Genomic DNA, 23,738 nt, shown 5'->3' with positions numbered 1-23,738 from the left:
GTATAGTCCGGCCACTTCATCCAGCTCTTCCTGGGGGATCCCGAGGCGTTCCCAGGCCAGCCGAGCGACATAGTCTCTCCAAGAAAACAAGAAAACAGTACAATCAGATAGATTCCGTTTCTTTTGCACAAGATCATGAATTTTATTTTTTACTGATACTTTAAAATGACCAGTCTGGATTTCTATTTGCATAAATATGTTGAATTGTTGTGTTTTTAATTTGAGGCTTTTGTAGACATCCATTTAAGAAGAAAATCTTAAAGACAACACAAATATTTTTATTTAATATGGTCTATAAATACATTAAGAGGATAATTTTACATGTTTTTGTATTAGAAAGAAAACCCATTGAGAGGTTTTTGTAAGCTTCTGTCTAATCAGTCTGTAAAGTACGTGGGCAGCCCTGGTTCAAGTCTGGTCTGTGGCTCCTTTGCTGCTTGTCTCTCCCCGACTTTCTAATCCCTGATTCTAACTCTATCCACTGAGCCTCTCTCTAAACAAAGGCATAAAAGCCCAAAAATATGTCTTTACATAAAAATAAAGTTCATGTTTTACTCACAAGCTCAGTCAGTTCACAGTATCACTGTCTGTCTGTATCCAGACATGTAGTTAGATGTAATCTAACCCTTTATTTTATGTATCAATTTAAATGTTCTGAAAGTTTATTTAAAGATCTTCTTTTTCAATAAAAAGAAGAATTGATAGATAGCCCGGTAAAGTTATAACAGTTTGTATCATGACGTTAAACACCAGAGATCACAATGTATGAATGTAACATTTTTCATGATGACAGTTTGTAGAGTAGCTGTCCTCCTAATGAAACAATGGAAAGAATACCAAGCCAAATCACATCTGTTGTATATAAAGGTGACTCATTCCTCACTAAACCAAATTAAATTGTGGATTATCTAAATATTTTTCACAAATAGTAGAACGAACTGAGAACAAATGTCATCTATAAGTCTACTTCCCTCTCATGAGTTAGGTGAGGACAGTTCATCAAATCTAACAAGTACAACAACTTTTATTAACTATAAATACTGACAAACCAAGAGGTGGGAATAATCTAGACATCTATATGACTATCTTATAACTTTACAAGTTCTGTGGATATTTAAATATTTTTTAAGATGTTCAGTTTTAGATATGCCCCTGTTATCCATTTTAACCTCTATTTCTCTTCATTTCTTGCAGAACTGGAGAGAAAGTTGAAGTGTATGCAGAGGCAGCGCACGTAGCTGGACAAGCTGAAAGAAAGTGCCACTCTGGTGGGGGACGAGATCAGAGAATAGTTGCAGAAGTGCGGTAACTGTGTGTGAGGAGGTTAACCTTCACTGTTTTTTACCATGAGCTGCTGTAGTTCAGACCAGAGTGATGACTGATGGAGACAAAAACACCCATAAACATAATAGTCTGCTTTGATAAATCCATTTTTCACAAATATATAAAGTTTTATATATTACCTGTCAAGTATTATATCATCTGTCCATGTACTGTACCACATTTACACTTTACAACAGTGATTTACTGAGTGGTGTTTTTAAGCTATTACTACAGGGGGGACACCTGTGGAGAGTTTTTATTTGACTGTATGGTATGCCAGGAAAAATGATTTTTCATAAATAATAAACTGAAGAAGTATTTCAGAAATTTATTTTGACCAAAAGTGCTTCTTGTTTGATCCGCTGTGATCTGATCATGTTAGTATTTATAGTATGACTTTCCTATCAAGAAATAAATGATAATTGAAACTAAATTTTGATCTTTTTTTTTTTGTAAAACAAATTTGGATTAAGTATATCTGAGAGCATATTGTTATAAGTAAAATACTCTGAGGTGTGATTATGAAATGTATAAATCTGATACAGTTGTGTGTAAATAATCACATGGAGTCATTTTTATGTGATGATGTGTGGTTATGATTGGTGGCCACAAGAGGGCGCCTTTCACTAAGCACAGTGTTGAGTTCTGTGTTCAAAGTGAATCTCTGCTCTCTTAAGGAAGGTCCATCCTTTTTGAAGGATGACAGAAATTTTGAGGGCTGTCCGGCCTTTTGACCAAGTGGAATAATGTGGATGATCCAGCTTTTCAGCACAGTTACAAAGATGCACAGACCTTCTCTGTTTTTCACACATGGCCTGTCAAAGAGTTAATTAAATATATGAAAACAGTCTTGTTTCCTGTGGGTTCTATCACATAGAGATGGGGAGCTTTGAGGGCTTGGGCACCTGTCTGTATGTCCCTTATTCAGATCTTCTTTATGCATTTATTTATTTTTTCATTTTATGTGAAGGGGCAAGTAGAAAGGTCTGTTTTGATACAATATATCCCCAATTCCCCAAAAGTTGGGACACTGTAAATAATGAATAGAAATAGAATGCAATCATGCATAAAATCTCATAACCACATATTTTATTCACAATAGAACATAAACAACATAACAGATGTTGAAACTGAAACATTTTACTATTTGATCAAAAATATCAGCTTATTTTGAATTTGATGGCAGCAACACATCTCAAAAAAGTAGGGACAAGGCCATGTTTACCATTGTGTAGCAAACTTTTTTTTAGCAAACTTCATAAATGTCTGGAAATGAGAAGACCAGCTGCTGGAGTTTTGGGAGAGCAAATGTTGTCCCATTCTTATCTGATGTAGAATTCTAGCTGCTAAACAGCCCTGGTTCTCCAAATGCTGTCTGTTGGTGAAAAATACGGACTTGCAGCACCCAGACTCTCCTACTGTGAAGCTATGCTGTTGTTAGGGAAATGGTATGTGAATTAGCATTGCCTCCCTGAAAAGGGATCCTGTTTGGATGGGAGCCTATGTTTCTTTAAAACCTCTATTTACTTTTCTGAATTGATAGTGCCTTTCCAGATGTGTGAGCTGCGCACACCAAAATACAACCCCAAACCATCAGGGAGATGTAGACTTTTGGAAGGTGATAACAAACTGGATGACCTGGCTCCTCTGTAGTCTACAGGAAAATACGCCCGAGGTTTCCTACAAGAATTTGATATGTTGAATCATCTGACCACAGAACAGTTTTTCATTTTTTCCATTTTGCCTCAGTCCATTTTAGATGGGCTTTGGCCCAGACAAGCAGCAGAATTTGTCACATTTGATGTTTTCTTTGCATGACACAGCTTTAAAGGGGACATATTATTCAGAAATCACTTTTTCAGGCTTTTCTAACACAAATATGTGCCCCTGGCCTGTCCACAATCCCCTTAAGTACCAGAAAAATCCATTCCCTCTCCCTCTCTCTTTCTCTACCTTTCAGAAAATGTGTGCTGAAACAAGCCATTCTCAGATTTTACACCTAGTGACCTCACCAGGGGCATAAGCACTCGCCCCCAGGTTTGGTTGGCCCTCCCCCACTTGGAGGAAAGTTCTACCCTCCTCTACTGACCCTCTCATCAGCTGAGATGCTGGATAGCTCAGTGGGTTACCCTGATGACTACAGACTGGGAGATTGATTGTTTGAATCCCAGTCAGATCCTAAATTTTGCATAAAAGTGTCTGTAACATCAGGAGTGCCACATTGATTTCCTGAGAGGGGTGCGGTCAGGGGTGGAGTCAGACAGATCAGAAACATTTTAAGCCACAGACACAGAAACAGCTCATTCTGAGCAGGGCTGAAATAGAGTGTTTTTAGACATGCAAAAATCCAATACTGGAGTGTTGTTTGAGCAACAAACTTCACAGGTATGGGGACCTCTGAGACCAATATAAACTCGCTTAAATGGGTAAAATATGTCCACTTTAAACACAGTGGTATGACTGTGTATTATGTGAATATCAACCATGGATATACAACAGATAAAGGCATAAGTTTCTTCTCACAGCCAGCTATCAAAGACTGAATTAAAAGTTGCTCTCCATCTCTCTAATTTGCTACAGCTGTGACGTATGAGCCGGTGCTATATGAAGCTCTTTGTCAGAATGGATGGATCCAGAGTGATTTTTTTAAGGAGTGACAGTGCCACAGGCTCATCTAAACTGCTTATTTCCATCGCAGTATGAAACTGTTTGCCACATTCCACAAATTTTCACAAAGGATATAAATAAAACGCATAGTGCAAGGTTCAGGATCCAAAAAAATCGCATCTGAAAAATAACTGCCTCAAAGACCCTGTAAAGTGAAAAGAAATCTGTACTTAGGTTTGTTGTAGGAAGGCCGCTGTGTTATGAACCCCCAGGTCAAATATCAGTCGGATAAAACATCTCTAAGTTTTAAATTAAACTTTAAAATCATGAAAAATGAGGCAGTAAATTCTGCTCCAGGGTGGTGTGGGCATGTTGGTTGAATGAGCTGAAGCCAGGCCCATATATGTCCAAATATATAAAAAAAAAACAAACAAAAAGAACTTTCATTAAGACATATACTAATCAGAAAGCATGGATTGACAAACCTGGCCAGCTCTTGTCTTTGTAGCTGGAGGCCCTGGCCAGCTTTTGCCTCTCATTGGTGCCCTAATTACACTGAGCACATTTGATTTAGCCAGATAATTTAGAATTAAATTGGGTTTTTGAAGTAGATCTTGGACTTTTTACTAGTCAGTCATTAAATCCTTTATTATATTGAGACTCTTGAAGGAATGCTGGAGGGAAAACAGGGGAGAGGACAACGTGCTACTTAAATGCAATTTCAATTATAGCTTATATCTTCTAACAGATGCACTTACAGAATGTTGAGTCCATTTGGCTGAGGGGCATTTTGTGTAAGTGGAGCATGAAGATGTTTTTAGATAGAATAATAACAGCATATACACATCTTCTAAGTGATGAAGTCAAAGACAAACACAAGAGAGTGTGTAACGGTTCTTTTTTTATTCTGCAGACAGGAAACACAGCAGCTGTATGCAGACCAATGTGTGCAGGGCAGAGTTCAACAGTATTATTTACATTCACATGATGATAGAGATGTATGTGGGGTAGGAAAGAGTGTCTGGTAGGTCAATCTGTTGTCTGTTTATGCATATCATTTAAAAAAGAAAAGAAAAAAACATTCAAATTTCACCACTGAAACAAAAGACAGAAAAACTCAAGTCATGTAGTTTATTTTTCAGAGTCATGCTGAATTCCCTCATTTAGGATTTGTCAAAACCATTTGCCAAAAATGAGGACTGGCTATCACAAGCTTTGTATGCAAGTGTACATAATACTGTCCAGAAGAAAACTATACAAAGGCGCTTGGCAGGAGATCACAGTTAGGCTAGCAAATAGGAAGGAGGAATGGATGGGAGATTGTAGAAAAAGGTCAGAAATGTTGGGGCCTGATGGGTGAAAATGTGGCAAAAGAGAAACACTCCAAGTAGACAGACAGTATGTTAATGTATATAAAGTATGTCTATTTAAATACAGTGAGACAGGGAATGGCATAAAGAAGGAAATAATGAAAGTCCCTTTCAGTCTTTCATGCTGTGGAAACAGACTCAAATAGACTTGCATGTTGTAAAGGTATTTGCTTTATAAAAACATTTCATGCATTTAGAGGTGAAGACATTTGATACTTGTGTACATTAACTGTTTTGTTGCAACATGACATATTCACTCAAAAAAATAAACCACACACTTATAACAAAATAAAGCAAAGCAGAAGGTTAAAAAGAGGCTATGGCACATTTGGACAGACAGTGGGCTTCTGAAACGACAACACATATAACATTTCAATCAAACTGAACGATCAGTATAGGTCAAACCTCTCTGCTACCAACATCATAAATAATATTTTTGGCATTGACTCTTTATATATTATATTCATGCCACTTCATGCATTTCTTAGCCTTATGGTTCCATAAAAAGAGCAGTTGAATGGGTTTTGTCTATAACTTATGAGCATTTGTTACAACTGGTACATGTTTGATACGGTGGATTTACGATTTGTCAAGCAGGATCATTGTGACTAGCGCTCTTTATAATATATGAACACAGCCATTAAGACTTAAAGGCAGAATATATATTCTGTAAAATTCTTTTTTTTAAACAGACAATAAATATTTGTATGGCACTGATAATTACAAAGTGGATAACTTACAGGAAACTGGAATTCAACAGTTAAACAAGAGTTACACTAGTCTGGCAGTGGCTACCACATTTATTTGTGTCCTATAAGGAGATACTGTTAGCGACAATAAGTAGGGGGATGCTTTGATAATAATAACATACTGACAAAGTCTTATTTCGTTTTAAAAGGGAACTACTTGCTTAATTTGGCACCGCATTCATAATACAAAGCTTGAGTCAGGTTGAGTTTTGGTCATTAGATTGAAAGTGATTAATGTACTGTGTCTTCATATGATTAGAGTAAAGTTAACAAAAGGTAAATTAGGGCTTTAACAGCAGAAACAATGCCATCTATGTTGGTTAAAACACCACGAAGTGCTCCTATCTGCTGATAAAACACTGATTCCTATTATGCTTATAGGAGAAACCAGTTTTCAGATGAAATTGGTCCTATTTTATGATTTATATGGGTAAAAGGTTCTTTAAAATTTTAATTTCAAATGAATCTAGCTTTAAGGAAAAAGGTTGTTGAAACTACATAGTTAAAGAATGTGAAATTATCTTATAATTGAAAAAAACAGCCCCAGACTGTCCTAAATTTTTGAGGGGACGATGATTAGACATTTTATAAAAAAAAAAATAAACAAATAGTGTTTACAGGGTTATATGCTACAATCACAAAACAAGGGTGATTTTGTGTGAGATGTATGGTAAGGTGGTTTTAGGATTTGTAAGGCTATAGCTGCCTGATGGGGGGAAGGTTAAGGGTGTCCAGAGCACTGTGGTAGAGCTCTCTCAATGCTCTCAACAGATACAGTCGACAAAACATCTGGTTAAAGAGATGAGGCAAGGGCTCCTGGAAAAATAGACAAAAGGGAGGTGAGTGAGGAGTTACAAAGATAGAGTAAGTAAATAACATCAGTAAAGGCATTCTGTTAAGTCATCAGATGGGACTATTTGCTCTCAACATATTGATCTGTATAAAGGTTTCAAAAAGAAGAAAACACATAAACACAATAAAATAGCACTAACCTAAATAATTACACACTCACTTATTAGATATACCTCTTAAACTGATAATTAAAACAAATACATAATCGGACAATTACATAGCAGCAACCAATGCATTCAAAAACGGTGAAGACAATCTGCTGAAGCTTAGAGTGACCTACGATTTTAATGCACAACCATCTCTAGGGTTTTTAGACAATGGTCTACAAATGAGGAACTATTCAGTGAGCGGCAGGTTTTTGAAAACACCTTGTTGATTTAGCAGTGTAAAATGGTGTCTGTGCCATCTCAGATGGCTCAATGAGATTTGACCTCTTTCTGTTCCATGTCCTAAGTTTTATGGGAAAAGCAGCCTGTTGATTCATTTTTGAATTGCAATTATGTACCCCAAAAATAATTCTGTGTATAAAATAAATATCTTTTAAAATTTAAACATGTTCTAATGTGTAAATAAATACTCATTTGACTCAAAATATGTGCATTTTTAACTGTTCTTTTACCATAAGCGCGCAAAGAACCATTTATGGTCACTTTGGTGCCCATAATTTTCACTATAATATTGTCAAATATCTAAAAAGTGACAAAAGTTTTAAAAAGTCCTGAGATGTCCACCAATAATATTCTCGGGCTTCAATTATGAATATCAAAATATTTAAATGAGTGCCTTTTAAAGGGCTAATACGCAACACATCAAACCTTGAAGCAGTACGTGACAGCAGCGGTCTGAGTGTGGATTTCTGCAGTGATATTTGAATGGTAGGGTCAGAATTTGGTGGAAACAACAAGACAGCCTGCAAAACCATTAATTTGACACATTTAAAGTCAATTAGGTACCATGCCATATTCTTACCGTGCTAAAGTCCATTTGACCCCCTCCCCTGACCCCCTTTGGCCCGCATTCACACAACGCATCCCGGTCTGAGCACAGATATGACATGCACCGAGGTCATCACACAGAGAAGCCATTGTTGATTAATTTATACAGGTTGATGACTAAGTACACATAAGTATTGGTTTTTAGGCTGTAAAATAGCAGTCGATTTATACAATATCTGATCCGACACTGTGTTTATTTCGCCTGACCTGGGATCAGTAGGCTACATTTACTCTACAGAGCCCAGTGAGGAAAGAGAGAAAGAAAGAGAGAGAGAGAGAGAGAGGTTCGTAGTGAAGAGTTTTCCTTCACAGCATGTAATCTGGAACCTGATCAGAGTTCAAAGTACTTCTCCTGCAGAATGAAACCCAAACTTTTGAACTGGTATGAGCCCCTACAGTCATTTTTCTCATGTCCATATACTATCTAAATCCCCCTGGCATTCCTTTATGCGCCATGAACTGTGTCATCTCTCTGCGTAATTTTGGATGACTTTCAGTGCTGCACCAAACAAGCTCTCATGCCATAGGACAACCTGTGTCCAGAGCAGGATTAAATGTTCACTTAAAAGACTGCTTTACTGCGACAAGAGCAACTTTAACCATCACATGAGAGCTGAAAGTGAAAGTTAAGAGTGAAAATGCCACAGGATTAGTAAATGATTTTCTGTTCAAATGTCAGCTTTGAACACTGTGCGCTCTGAAGCGGGTCCTTTTGTTGCTCACGTTACGTCACATCCCTACGCTAGGGCTCCTTCATTTGCATTCGTACCGTGCCGGGCCCAAGCACAGAGCGACTGCACTCACACTGGTCAAGCGTACTGGACTTTAGGCTCAAACGGGCCCAGACACGGTATGGATGGCCTAGAGTGAGTGTGCCCTTGAATCATCTTTCTTCCCCATTCTGATACTCAGTTTGACCTTCTAAATGCATTGGTTTCTGCCATGTGATTAGCTGGTTAGATATTCGCTTTAATGAGCAGTTGAACAGGTGTACCTTATTAAGTGATCAGTGGTGTTTATTTCCAGAAACAAAACCCTATGTAAAGATTACATACAAATTAGTACTAATTTGAAAAAAAAAAAAAATATATATATATATATATATATATATATATATATTTATTTATATTATTTGTACAAACTCAAGCCCTTCTTTTCTTATTAGAATATCTAAGTATCTAGAGTTATGTATCCTCACCCCCAACACGTGGACTCTGTTGTAATATGAGCTGAAGTCTTTGCTGAGTGACACAAGAAATTTACAGATCTGTAGACAAAAGCGTGATAGAAAAATATAATCAAAACAGACTTTAGTTGATGAAGGGTCTTTTCTCAAAACATCCAACTGATAATCAACTTACCTGTTCGGTCTTAATGTTGACTCTGGCCCCTCCCCCTTCACAGTCTAACGCTTGTCCTGATTGGTCCATCAGCTCAGAAAATGGGATGAGATAGTTAAACAGGAGAAGCCACTCACCCTGTCAGACAAAAACAGATAATAAAGTCATTAAATCTTGCTGTTACTATTCTTTAAGTCTATAGTTTATATTTTAGTATCGTTTTGTGTTGTAACTAAAGACAAATTAAAATATTTCGAAGCACAAAAGAGAGACAGCTAAGAATAGATAGTCAAAGACGAGAGCAAAATGGTACCTCTTCTTTCAAGGCAGAGAAGTCTAGCTGGGAGCTTTCAGGGATTTCTGGGTATAAACCTGCAGATGAATGGTAAGAATATGGCATGACTGTATGCAGATATCTCAGTTTGTCATGATCAACATAATTGTTATTAAACCTGGAATAATGAAAAGCATTAGAATTGTGGAGCAGTGGAAGGCAAATATCTAGCTTCCAAGTGTGTGCGTTAATCGTGCAACAAAAAAAATTGTGGCGTTAAAAGTAATTCGAGTGAACACGTTATGCAGTTAAATTTGACAGCCCTACTATCAACACAGTCTTTGTAAACTTCTCAGAACTCCTCCATTTGTGACCTCTACTTCTGTTAAAATGGGTTATTGATTTTAATCTCCTTAATGATTTTTCCCCCTCTCTGAGGTCATAGTTAGGCCATAGCTGAGATTGTCAAGTTATTGGTTATTTTTTTCTACAAGAATGAAACACGAATCAAAGCTAAACACTCACCCTTCTCCACTCCTCTCTCGTAGCTGTCAAACAAAGTGTGCAGTCTGGCACAGTTGTACATCACAAATACCCCCCCTCTTGGCCCTTTGGTGGATACGCCACCTTCTCTTTGGACATCCAGTGTCACCTACGCAGAACATAAATCATTGTGACTGGTATAAACCCTGACAAAATTGTAAATAATTGGGAGTTTGTTCAGTCAGACACATTCAAGTGAAAAAGCTTGAATGTAAAAATGACTCACAGGACTTGTGTGGACTGTCGACAGCAGCTCAAATCGGACTGTGGCGGAAGTCATGACCCTGATGATGTCTTCCCATGTTTGACCTATAAGACAACAATGAGGAGGCTGCATTTTAATCCAGATAACTCTCTTGACTGACAACTATTAGGAAAAAGTATCAGTGATTTTAATAAGAAAGGCATAATAATAATGAGAAGAAACGTGCACAAATCCAAACAAACACACCTTCCACTTGATCTCCATACTTCATCTCTGAGGCCTCCTTCATCTGACCCCTCCTGAGCCTGGAAGAGACAGAGGAGAAACATAGACGCATCATTTACACAAGCATCTGGGCTAAAAATATATTCTGGGATAACACAGTGATGACGTAAAGCACCATTAACGCCCACTAGTGTTATTTTAATTTCCTTTAATTAGAATGGCAATTTCACTGTGCAGAGAAACCGGCTGAGAGCATCTTGTGCTAATTAACATCTGCCTGATGGATAGCTGAGAAGGCAGGAGGGTGAGAGAAAATGGGGAGGAAAAGAGACTGGTAGAGACAGACTGAGAAGAGGAGAGACAGAATTTATAGATAAAGAAATAATGAGACACATGAGAAGATGTGATCTTACTGCAGGTACTGTGCAGCAGTGAGCTGAGAACCAGGAGTTTTCACAGGCCCACACACCAGATGTCTCTGCAGGAACAAAAGAGAGCACAGCAGATAAAAATAGGAGCACAATACAACATATGATTGCGTGCGCGTGTGGATGTGGGGGGTGGGGTGGGGGGGCTGTCTACCTGTGTATGTGTTGCACCACTTGCTCTCCACAACACTGCTATCTGCTGCTGGCGGAACTCATCCTGACAGGAAGTCACATGTAACACTGTTGCCATGGGTACCTATGAACAAGGGGGAATGGATATAGAAATCAATAATTTGGTTGATTTTTGATTTCTAATGAGAAAAAGTAAATTTTCAATGAGTGTTGTTAGTGTCTTACTGTGCAGTCTGCTGTGGCTAGGTCCAGCTGTGCGAGGTGAGAAACACTGTCTCTGTGTACTGAAAAAAAATACAATAACGTGTCATCAGTAAAGGAACAAATATCTGTTAGTTTATTAATCCAACGGTTCCCAATTTTTTTCTTAGGATGTGTAATATGCATACATGTGGGGCCCTCTCCTTATTCATCAGATGATATCACAGACTGATGCTGCCTACTCTGAATGAAGATCAGATACAAGACATAAAATCAGCATGAATTTCCTTTTTTAAATTAAATTTGCTTCCTTTTGAGTTTTTTTCTTATCTGGGAAGAGTCAACTGCTGCTGCTGGACAGTGAACCCTTTTCTCTCTGTTTTGTTGCATTGGTTGAAAGGATAAAGAAAATAGAGAAATGCATCGACAGAATGTGAATTTTTAACACAGACTGCTTTCTTGTACACAGAAAAAAACCACTAGAGTGCCATTGGACATGTTATTTGGGCTTAAAAAGTAAATTACAACCCTTTCTGTATCAAAATATAGTCCAGCACCCATAGATTCTACATATTTACACAGAAGAAAAAGAGGCATGCATCTGTCCTTTTTTCCCCACTTATAAGGTAAATGACTGAAAAAGGTAACAACACAGCACAAACCCAGCCTATAACACAACCATGCGCTGCAGCAATGACAGACACTGCAATTTTCTGACCCAAACAAGCCTGCTTGTAGGCTCACCTGTGCAAGTCCCAAGGCTGGGGTCATATCCCAGAAGACCCTCCTCTTGGAACACTCGTTTCAGGTTGACCCTAAGTGCTCCTTCATTCTCCTCCTCTTCCCTCTTCCTCCCTCCTCCACTGGTCCTTCTGCCTCTCTCTGTTTCTCTCTGTCTGTACGGAGAGTTTTCCAGTGCCGCCTGAATCTTATCCTCCCTTTCTTCATTGGTCCAGTTGGCTTCAGCTGCTGGCCAATCAATGCCCAGAGCTCGAAGAAAGGTGATGATGTTGCTGTCTTCGGGAAGTGTGGGGCAGTAGGACACTGAAAATCTGGGACACAGGAGCATTTTTTAGCAGGAGTTGAAGCAACCACGTTCTTTTTTGAACTTCTACTCTGTAAACGATGTTGTATCTGAGTAACTAACCATTCAACAATGAAAATACCCCTAACAGTTCCCAGTGCTCAAGGTGACGCCTTAGAATTGCTTATCTTGTAAACATATTTGGGTATCAGCCCATAGACTCACCCCTGTCTTCTCAACAGCGCCCCCATGTGGTCAGCCAACAGAACAGTCCTCAACTGACCCAGAGTCAGCGTCTCAGGAGTGAGTGTATTAGGTCTAGGGTGCAGTGCAGGGCAGTTTAACACCACGCAGCCTTGTCTCTGACTTGGCGGCTTCAGGTACTCCATGGCTCCACCTGCCAGGACAGACCTGAAGGCGGCAGCCCGGTCCACCCTCACCCGCAACCCCTCACCCATTACCTCCCCACCAGCCACAGGGAGGACCCCACTGCCATGGAGGGACAGGACCCTGGACATCACTGCTGGAGGGACCTGGGTGGATAAATGTTAAAGAGAGGCTGTAAAGTGTTTGCAGGCATCAGGAGAGGCATGAAAAGACAACACCTATTTTTAAGTCTTTATACAAATAAGAAGTCGTGTAAGATGCTTGCTTGCTTTGAAATTACAGCACAGTTCTTCTCAGCTTCTTAGATATAAGTAGGGTGTCTCTAAGAAAAATTTGATAGGAACCACTGATCTACAGTGCATAATATAAGCAAACATTTCAGAGAATCTGGAGAAATCTCTTTGTGCACGGGACAAGGCTGAAGGTCAAAGTTGTTTGTGACATTTGGGTCCTCAGGCTGCACTGCATTGAAAGGCATGGCACGATAATGTATTGGAAATCACTGTATGGGCTCAGGAACACTTCCAGAAATCACTGTCTGATAACAGTGTTCACCTTGCCATCCATAAATGTAAGTTAAAGCTGTATCATTCAAAGAAGAAGCCATATGTGAACACACTCCAGAAATGCTGCAGTCTGCTCTGGACCAAAACTTGTTTAAAATGGGCGGAGGCTTCATGGAAAACTGTTCTGTGGTCAGATGAATCATAATTTAAAATTCTTTTTGCCATGCCCTGTGGACTAAAGAGGAAAGGGGCCCTCCAGTTTGTTATCAGTGCACAGTTGAAAAGTCTGCATTTCCGATGGTATGAGCTTGCATTAGTGCCTATGGCATGGGCAGCTTACACATTTGGAGAGGTACTATCAGAGAGGCTGCCGCCTTCAGCTGAAAAGTATATTGAGGTTTTAGAGCAACATAGGCTGGAGAGCAACTGGTCAACTACTGATCCTCTCACTTACCAGACATTTACAGACTGTTGTTGAAAGGAAAGAGGCTGCTACACAATCGTAAACATGTCCCTGTCCCTACATTTTTTTTTAGAAGTGCTGCTGCCATCAATTTTAAAATGAGCTAATATTTTATATGAAATGGTAAAATGCCCCTGTTTCAACATCTGATGTTTAAGTTCTATTTTGAATAAAATATTTTTATGAGATTTGCAAATCTGCAATGTTTTAAATCGACATTTTACACAGCGCCCCAACTTTTATACGAATAGGTGTTGTACTTATACATTGACCAGAAAACATCAGCAGAGACAAAAAAGGTACCACTTTTTCCACGGAGGGCACAAATATTAAAAGCACACATAAGCTTTAAAATGCTACGGCGGGAAAGTGATGAGGCTTTTTCCACAAATTATACATGCTTTAAACACATTTATAAGCCTTATTCAGACTACCTTTCCTCTCTTTTGATCTTGAAGGATGGGCAACTTGCGTTTGTGTAAAGTCCGAACTGAGTGGGGAAAGAAGGCTTTTAGGTTTCTGCACCATTTGCTTGGAATAACCTGAAGACTGAATTTAAACTGCAGAACCTGGTGACCTGGAGACAAAATCTTGAGTGAAAACTCTTGAAACCAAACTGTCTGTATGCCACTGTTTCTACCAGATGTTTGTGAGCTGTAAGAGTTTGAAGGTGTTTGATATTTGAAACTTCATTACCACCATTCTTGGCCAGGTCTCCCTTGAAGGAGATTTTTGATCCCCATGGAACTAACCCGGTTAAATAAAGGTTAAATAAAAAAAAAAAAAAATTAAAATGTCGGGTAGTATCACATGACGTCTCTTTGAGGGGAAAAAAAAACATTAGTATCTTCTTGGCTGCACAGACAGCTGACACATGCACGTGCCAGATATTGAGGTTGGAGTTCAAATATGAATTCCTGAGGATAATTTACATCAGGAATAATATTACGTTAGCGTAACATGTATACATAAAGCATTGTTATGGGACTGGCAGAGGCGTGGTTAGTCAATAGTAGGCTAATGTTCGAGTTTCTGTCTGACCCATATTGCTCTGCCACTCATGGGTTACTAATTACTGCTGCAGGCTGATACTGTCTGGTCGATAACAGTCGAGCAAAGCCAGAAGCCACTGAGTATTTCGGATAGTCTTTTTATTTAACTGTATACAAGCGTTTCGTGATTCTGGGGTGTTAAGAATCCTATACTATTTACAGATTTAACTTTATGATTGGGATCAGCTGGGCATCATACAGCAGAAAGATCCGGTCATTAGTTCCTCTTGGACGAGTCACGTTAGAAAACATTCCGTCAATTTAAATATCACTGCGCCAAACTGGCAAACATGAGTTTTAGGAACTATACGACTCAGTGGAAGTATGACAGGTATGCTTTTTTTGATGAATGGAGATTTATGTGGTAATCTGCTATGTTTAACATCAGCACTGGTACTACCGTTAAATGGCCCTTATGTTGGGGACTTTATTCGTCGAATCTCCAGTTAAGTTAAATAGGTAAATATTCAAAATAAGCATCGAATACATTAAAATGCCATTAAACCCCACAGGTAGCACTGTGGACAAACAAACCTGTCCGTCCGCATACAGCGTGTTGAGCATCGTGGTCGGTGACAAGAAGTCCCTGTTTCGCAGATTTTTAGCACTACTCTCCTTAAACCAAAGCTTCTCCGGATCGGGAAAGATCCTGTCCCCGTTCTCCCGGCTGGAATTGGAAACATTTTCACGCTTTCCTCGCAGTGCGGAGCTCAGTGCCCGGACAGTAGGGGTGATCCGGAGGGGCGAAGACTCCTCGGTATTCTCCATCACCACTGCAACACAAACAGGTGAGCTAGCTACGAGGCTACTGGCACAACAACATCCTGCATTTATATAACAATAAAACACAGTTACGCTGATTGGCGCTGGTCAGTCTACGCTAACTTAAAACGCAGCAAAAATGACATACAGTTTACATCAGCGCAGTTTAACAGTGGTCGATGTCAGACTGGCTATAGGCGAGGACACCACGGGCTTTTTTTTCCATGGCGGAACGTTAAAAGCGGAGCTACAGTTCCCTCCGAGTTGAATGTACTGTCGGACCACCAGTGCTCCAAAACTTGTCCAGCGCGCCATCTAGAGGATAGCAGAATAACTGCAGTTTCCTGCCAACAAGAATGTTGGCAAAAATTTGATCTCTTCAGTAATTATTTTAATTTAGCTAATTTTTTAATCAACGAGCTATAGATATTGATAATCTATTTCGAAAAGGTTTAAAACCTTTTCAGTTTTATTAAAAAAGTTTTTATGGATTTTAGATATTCTGGAAAATAACCACAACAAAATTGGCATTGTATAAAAACAAAAACAAGAAATGGTAATGATATGGGGCCCAGATGGCCTAGTGGTTCAAGAAGGGTTAAGGCACATCATGTATGCAGATGGCCTTTGTTCAAATCTGGCCTCTGGTGGATAAAATACATGTAATGTATGCATTAATAATGACACTATGGACATGCACAGTTGGAGAAATATCAGTGTGAGGGCTGCTGCAGAGGGTTGGGGGCTCTGTGCCTGAGCCAAGAGCACCCTGGCAGTGCTCAGGAAGTGAACTGGCACCTCTCCATACCAAATCAATTTCTACACTTGGTCTGACCAAAACCTGAACCCTTGGGATCTCAAGCCTAGTCCTTACAAACAAACTCAACAAGAAGAAAAACTGCTCAGAGTCAGCTGATTATAAAATATCCTTTTTAAATTTACATTTTTCAGTAGTAAAACAAACAATCTTCAAACTGCCAACATAGATGACTTTGTTTAACTGCTTTCTTTCCCACACATACACTCCTCTTGGTTTTGGTCAGTGACATTTTTGTTACAACCTTTAAACTCTCCATTTTAGTATCTTGTCTATGCTGTTGGCCCTGTATATAAAGTTAAGATATAGGAAGTAAAAACCATGCAAATATACATGAAGTTAAACATTTTAAAAGGGAAAAAAATCGATACGAAAAGTTCATTTTTCAATGTTTTCACAGCAAAATGTGTACAGCAGTATTTGATGAACTCAATTACTGTCTAATTAATCACCAGTAAACAGTCAGTTACAGTTACATTACTAAATAATTTTATTCTGAAAGTCATCTTCCACTCAAGTTTATTACTTATCTGGAACATATAAAAATATCAAAAAGGGAAGTATTCATTTCTGAATAAAAAGAAAATAATAATGTTAGAGTGCATGTTTTACCATCTCAATAAGTGCTGGCAGAAGTACGGTTGCTAGATAGATAGATAGATAGATAGATAGACAGATAGAAAGGAAAAGAGTGTTTAATCTTATATTGCAGGCTGAGATTTTAGGGAATTAAAGTCTGGAGAGTAGCTGTTTTAAAACTCTTGTGTAAAAGGGTGTGTGAAACACATTCTCTTTCCAGGGGTCTGGCATGCTTGATGATAATTTATCTCAGGAAGGCCACTGATTATGTAAATACTACACCTAAAAGATCCAATGCAGCTCCTGTGTTTTGCAGTCCCGCTTTTGAGTACTCCCAGGGCTTTTTACCACATAGGCATTAAATAGGAAAATTATGTTGTGGTGTAGCAAGAAACAGTGTTTTGTTTTCACGGTGCAAAAAAATGCACCAGCTGCAAAAGCCACGCTGACAGTTTTCTTGTTGTGGATTAAGGCAAGTAGGGCTTTTCATGGGAGCAAGAGCAGATTTTATTTAAAACTGTCAAAATTTAGGCAGTGTTTTCTGTTTTTTTTTTTTTTTTTATTATGGTTACATTTCTCTATATGGAAACATTTCCTTTGTATTTTTATGTTGCCTATGACTGCTTATGATGCTGATGTCTGGTTATGTATTTTTTTTTGGGGGGGGGGGTATTTTTTTGCCTATTTTTTGATAGAAGAAGAGGACAGTGGATAGAATTCAGGTGATGAGAGATTGGGGGAGAGACATGTGGGAAAGGAGCCACAGGCCAGACTTGAACCCAGGCTGCCTGTGTATGTGGGGTGTGACTTAACCAGTAGGTCAACTGTGCCCCAGTCTGACTATGTATTTAAAGATGTTTTTCTTCCTTGTTGTATTTCATATGGTCACACTAGCCATCATAGTCCTCATCCACCTAATGGCCCATTAAAAAACAAAAAAAAACATAACATATCACCTGACAAAAACCTTGGGTTGAATAATGGTGATTGAAAACCATTTTGTGGCATGAAGTAAGTGCAGACTCTTCTTCTCTATCCTTTTGATTTTTAGAGCAAATTCAGTTTTGGAATTGCTCCTTCAATTAACTTGGCATAAAATACAAGAAAATACTGGTCTGGTTTTTTTTTTTCTCTTTTTTTTGTTAAATGTTCACAACTTTTTTAAACATTTCAATAATGCATTTACACACAACATGGTACAGACCTCTTCCAAAATAAATATAAATCCCATAACTGGATAAAATAAATGACCTTACTTCAAGAGCGAGGGCTTTGTTTTAGTCTGTATTCTTCAACAAAATGAAAAGTAGCTGTGCATTTTCATTTTTCATGACCTTTAAGGGCTTTTATGTAAATTAGAGAGTTTTACCTTTGAACTTGATTTATGTAGCCTAAATAAAACTTTCAAAGGGTGAGAAAATGGTCATAAAAAGTCTTGTCTATGATAGTTCCATAGGAGATGTACATCCGTTGGCTGCCAGAAGGCTTCAGAACATATATGTAACAAGGACATAATATATGGAAATAAAATATTGAATAAAATAAACAAATAATAAATGAATTGAATGACTAAAAAGAATAAAAAAACAGGGGGAAAATCTTTGAATAACATTACATGACATGCAAAATAGTTCAAATGATAACTTTAAATTGGGAGCACAAATCTTAGCTTTTCTGTTCTTTTGTTTAAGAAATAGTTCTCATAAATGATTCAGTTTCTTTCTGAAAAGCTAGAAAGTGGGGAATGTTCCTTTTTTTGACTGTTTTGTGAGCCCTCACTTCCGGCGTGGAAATGTGACGCACCCGCGCAAAGGCACAAGGGAAGTGTTTATAATAAGTTGGGACGCTTCAGCGGCACAAATTTTCCTCAAGATGCACAACTGGCAGGAGAACGAAATCGAGAAACTGTTGACGATCCGGGCGTCGGAGCCGATCCGTCACCTGATCACGGGCACGGTGAAGGACTCGGTGGTGTACCAGAGGATGAGTAAACTGCTGGCGGAGAGGGGGGTCTACAGGACTCACATGCAAGTTATCAGCAAGCTGAAGGCTCTGAGGAAGCAGTACCTCAAATATCACCAGCTACAGTTACGCTGCGGGAGCGAACACGTCACCTGGCCGTTTTACGAACAGTGCCACAGGGCTTTTGGGAACGGGCCTCTCCCCGTTAAACGATCCAGGAGTCCCTCTCCGCCTTCTGCACGCCCACCCCCAGAGCAGCTCTCTCCTCCGCCGCCGCCGCCTCCACCGCCTGACATCAGCGATGAGCATAACGAGGTTGTAGTCGGCCTCTGGGACGAAGATGATGACAAAGACATCGACAAACACCTCGGTCCGGTGGAGACTGAGGATCAAGATGATAGGTACAGCCCACCGGAACCGTTACAGTCAATCAACAGCAGTAAGTAGACGAGCTTCTTTCATTATTGTTTATGAAAAGATACCTTCAACACAGGAGTGATCCTAGACACCATACAGGCTTTAGCAGGGGTGAAACGATAAACGGCCCACTATAGCAATGCTACCATGATACAGCATTTTGAAACAACTGATCAATTAATTCTTTATGTTCTTTCAAAATAAAAGCAGGTCTGTACATGAACAAGAAGTCAGTTATCCTTAGATTAAGACAGTAGAAAAATCCACAGTTTCAAATGCAAAATAGTAGACAGTGTGCAGCAAAAGTATTATGATTAACTACAGAAAATCCGACATTATTAGTGATTTGAAATTTGAAGTGACAGCCCTAATTTATTTATTTATTTAAACTCGTGATGAGTTATTGAGATCTATATGGAGAATGAAAGAAACGTGTCAAACATCTTTGATTTCATTCCAAAGGATGCAAATCAGAGAAACACTCTGAAACAATCACCCACACCAAAAAAAAACTGCCAAAAAAACTATCAAGAAATCAAAAAATGTTTACCAACGTGTGTCAGGCAGATCTCTTAAATAACTGATCTGTTTCATGAGAATCTTGTAATGATACATCACAATATATGGTTGATTAAAGAATTTTAGATGCCTTAGAAAAAAGATATGTGCATGATTACTGTATGCATTTATTAATGTAAATTTGTTGCCATTTTAATGTAGAGTCATGGTTTATGCCTTTATTTTTGTCACAGCTGTCTGATATCCCACTGTCATCTTTTTGTTTTATTTCACCGTCAGCCTCTGTGGCCAGTCGACTTCTGTTCACTCATCCATGTCATAAGCGCTCCTGTGAGAAGTCATAAAGTGTTGGTGCTGACATTCTGCCAGCTGAAGGCGTGATATTTACGCCCCCTCGCCTGCAATGTGTAACACACAGAGGCAGAACGGTGAGGCAAAGTTGTTCCACCACTGATCTGCCATTTGATGTAGTCAGAGAGGCGTAATGGGGGAGGTGATGGTAATGTGTAATATCAGAGCTGGCAGGGTGGAACAGTGAGTGTGTGTATGTGAAGCTCCTGCTGCGTATCTGCATGCTGTGCACCTCACGCTTCCGCAACACCATAATGAAATGTGAAGCCACACACTGGGACACCAATATTATGTTGCTGCAGATGAAGTGTAAGTGTATGAAGGCATAATGACGGGGGGGGGGGCTTTGTTACTGCGTTGTTGCAGTCTCTTGGGTTATTCACACTGCCTTTTCTAAGGTGTGATATTTACGCCCTTGTGAAAATTTTCCCTCCTTCAATATGAATGTCACTAAGGCCTAATGGGGGAATGAAGTGCTGTCTCCCTTTGTTGGCTTTGGAGGTAGTAATAGGCGTTGTGGAGAAGAGATGGCACCGGCGGAGCCAGCGGGGAAGAGCTTTATGTCTAACTTTGTGTATGGGGATCTCCTGTCTTGCTGTATTGTACACAACTAATAACGGTGATATATTGCTATATCAATATTTTGTCCTACCCTATTCATTACTAGTACTGGTACCAGCGTAGAAGTTAGTGTCTGCTACCACCTAAAATGGTTGTCAGGCACTGTCATTTACTAGACCCCTAAAAATCAACAGTAGTTTGTGAAATTATTACTTGAAATTAATAGATAAACATTGTGGTGTCGTCAGAGTGTAATGATAGATAAAATGTGATTGCAACACTGGTTGCTGCTATTTCTTATCTTATTAATGTTTCTTTAATCCAGGAGGACTTTTTAAAAATGTTGATTTTATTTTGTATTTATTTATCTTAGGAGTGTCAGCAGTGCATTAATCTCAAACAATTAGTGCGTTAATATTGTCTCATTTAGCCACCACAATGTCCCCTTGCATCCACAATGGTGTAAAATAAGTACACCAATGTGCTTTAATGTCTTATTTCCCTTTGAAAAACTCAGACACCTCAATGGACCAAACAAAAGTCATCTGCACCTTGTATTTTTACTGGTACCTTGTTTCCTTTTTTAATCCATAACATGTTTCTTCTTCCATGGTTAAATTAATGTCATAATCTTCTATCTACCCAATGTTCCTTAATTTTTACAGGTCTGTAAAACAGGAAGTCAATTACCCTTAGGTTTAGACTGTACGAAACTCCAAACTGAAACAAAAACGATTTCAAATGCAAAATGGCGGATGATGTGCAACAAGAGCAGATTGATGGTGTTTAACCACAGAAGTTCTTAAATGTGTCGTGATTCAACATTTTAATTGTTTGACGGCACACATTTATTTATTTAATTACTTATACTAACGTTGGAAAGGAGAATTAAAGAAAATGTTTCAAACATCTTTAATTTCATTCCAAAGAATGCAACTCAGATAAACACTATGAAACAATCACCCACCAAGAATTTTGTAAGGGACATGGACGACAAAAAAGGGCAAAAAATAGTTTCTAGAATTTGATATTAATATATTAATATATATTTTTTATGTGTGTAAACCTGATAAACATACAGTATATACCTGTTCACATTAACACTGTGTGTGTATATGTATGTGAAAGAGAGTATATATCATCATTCTGTAATGAGAAACAGTTAAAACTAGAAAAGCACTCAGAGAGCGCAGACCTCCGCCATTAGTGCTATCTCCTAATAGTAAAGAATCCTTTAAAAAAAAATCCCTGGATCCAGACGGTGAACCAGATCACTCCCAAAATCTAATCAGTTCTTCCTTACGCCATTTCTGACATTTCCTGAAAAGTTCATCAAAATCCGTCTATAACTTTTTGAGTTATGTTGCTGACAAACAAACTAACCAACAAACCCTGCAGATCACATAACCTCCTTGGCAGAGGTAATTAAATGAAACAGTTTCATTACATTCACAGAGCTTGCATTGTTCGTTCACAGTACAATCTATAATAAATGAACGCTGGTCACTAGATTTGAATAGCTTCACCCCTCAATCTCACTTACAAAAAATTTTCCTCAATATGTTGAGCTGCATTCTTACGATAATTTGCTCTGACTTCACTCGGAAAATTTACCAGGGGGCTGACAGAAAAAATGGGGTAAACTTGGAGTGATCCTTTTAGCCCTTTTTATTCACACATGCAGCTTAACCTGAAAAGCTGCATGAGGTATCCTGATGTTTTCAGGAGTTTTGTGCACATGTGAAAAATACTTTGCACAGCACTATTGTATTTATCCAATGTAAACACTCGGACGTAATTACTGTAACCTTAATGGTCCTTTTTCTCACTGACAGACTCCCCTCTTTCTTTTGTTTCTCAGCGTTCAAAGTTCCTTCAAAGAGAAGGAGAGCCTCAGTGATGGACCAGGTCTCAGCTTTAGTCAGGACGACAGTATCTCATCTCAAAGAGATGGATGCATCCATGCAGGCACAAGAAGACGCCCGGTTACAGAGGCTCATGGACCACGAGAAAGAAATGCAGAACAGTCTTATGTGTCAGCTGCTAGCCATGCATGATCGGATCAGCCGAGAAAACCACGAGAGACACATGGAGCTGGTGGACAGGATTCTCTCTAGGTTCCCCTCACAGCCAGGACCCTCAGGTCAATGACTCACACTGTATTTGACAGTATACCACAGGTTTTTCAGGTGTCCCTCCTTTACCAGCTGACGAGTGCCTAAGCCCTCATTTCTTATATATTTTTATTGTATTTTGTAACAATGTCAGGAACACTAATTGTTTGAGATCATCTCACCTTTAGCCATGACTCTGCATGTGTAGCTGATATGAAACCAGGTAAAATGCAAGCCACATCTGGTCTGTAACATGCTCTTTTCTGATTCATTGCTCATGTATTTTAAACCTATTCCAGTATAAATTGTTCTAGTGTGTTAAAGAAACATATCTGCAAAGGAATAATAACCAAACCCTAATTTTAACTTTGCACAATAATAGTCAACTGTAGCTTAATCTTTCCACTTCTAAAACTACATTTTTAAAATACAAATTTTACATCAAAGAGCTGATTGTTAGCTGCACTTGCATGCAGATGCCTACTTATAAAGGTTAAAGGAGCTAAATTGTTGTAGCCAATAGACCCAAGCATTGCATTAAAGCCAATGCGTTCTGCCTCTGCTGCTTTTCTCCTGGACTGTTTTCTACATAAAATGTAAATAATGATGAATGGTGCATCTCCACCTCACCCTGTCAGATAAATGAAACAAAGGCAAATTACCCCTGAACTCATGCTGATATGTTGTATTGGTGACATCATTTTGAGCCAGAGTGTGTGTGAAAGAGGAGCCCAACAGTTAATGCCCACTGTTTCAGTAGCTCTGGTTCCAGAAGTAAATTTTCTGATTCAGGTCCCCCGTTAATGTTTAGGGAAAATCCTTTGATCAGTGTTTTAAATTCTGGAACCATGCCAACCAGCTACCCGAATACTTGTGACAATAAAACATTTAATATGCTGCAAAGAAAAAGGATTGGAACCTTGAGAAAAGTGGCTACAGTACAAGACTGTGTGAAGGCTCTTTGAAGAGAACTACGCATC

General features: G+C 38.9%; 2 protein-coding genes across 3 annotated transcripts; one reads left to right on the top strand and one right to left on the bottom strand.

Moving 5' to 3' along the window:
• Positions 1 to 4,811: 4,811 nt before the first annotated feature.
• On the bottom strand, positions 4,812 to 15,702 carry dalrd3 (DALR anticodon binding domain containing 3). Of its 2 annotated transcripts, none has more exons than XM_041799032.1 (14): positions 15,587 to 15,702; positions 15,211 to 15,449; positions 12,494 to 12,801; positions 11,989 to 12,296; positions 11,269 to 11,327; positions 11,066 to 11,167; positions 10,897 to 10,961; positions 10,505 to 10,563; positions 10,280 to 10,362; positions 10,036 to 10,162; positions 9,550 to 9,608; positions 9,258 to 9,374; positions 9,095 to 9,163; positions 4,812 to 6,865 (listed from the first exon to the last, which is right to left on the bottom strand). In XM_041799032.1, exons 2-14 carry the CDS (start codon positions 15,442 to 15,444, stop codon positions 6,746 to 6,748), a joined length of 1,710 nt encoding a protein of 569 aa, XP_041654966.1. In that variant the 5' UTR covers positions 15,445 to 15,449; positions 15,587 to 15,702; the 3' UTR covers positions 4,812 to 6,745. The 2 variants fall into 2 exon arrangements, with proteins under 2 accessions (XP_041654966.1, XP_041654965.1); XM_041799031.1 differs by having other exon boundaries at positions 15,532 to 15,667.
• A 2,920-nt stretch (positions 15,703 to 18,622) lies between these two features.
• LOC121517328 lies at positions 18,623 to 23,010 on the top strand. The gene is made up of 2 exons (XM_041799033.1): positions 18,623 to 19,235; positions 22,506 to 23,010. The coding sequence occupies exons 1-2, from the start codon at positions 18,707 to 18,709 to the stop codon at positions 22,793 to 22,795; spliced, it is 819 nt and encodes a 272-aa protein (XP_041654967.1). The 5' UTR covers positions 18,623 to 18,706; the 3' UTR covers positions 22,796 to 23,010.
• Positions 23,011 to 23,738: the final 728 nt, after the last annotated feature.

This window comes from Cheilinus undulatus, linkage group 11 (genome assembly GCF_018320785.1).
Source record: "Cheilinus undulatus linkage group 11, ASM1832078v1, whole genome shotgun sequence".
NCBI lineage: Eukaryota > Metazoa > Chordata > Actinopteri > Labriformes > Labridae > Cheilinus > Cheilinus undulatus.
Note: the sequence above shows the minus strand (reverse complement) of the source record. Positions and strands in the feature narration are given on the sequence as shown.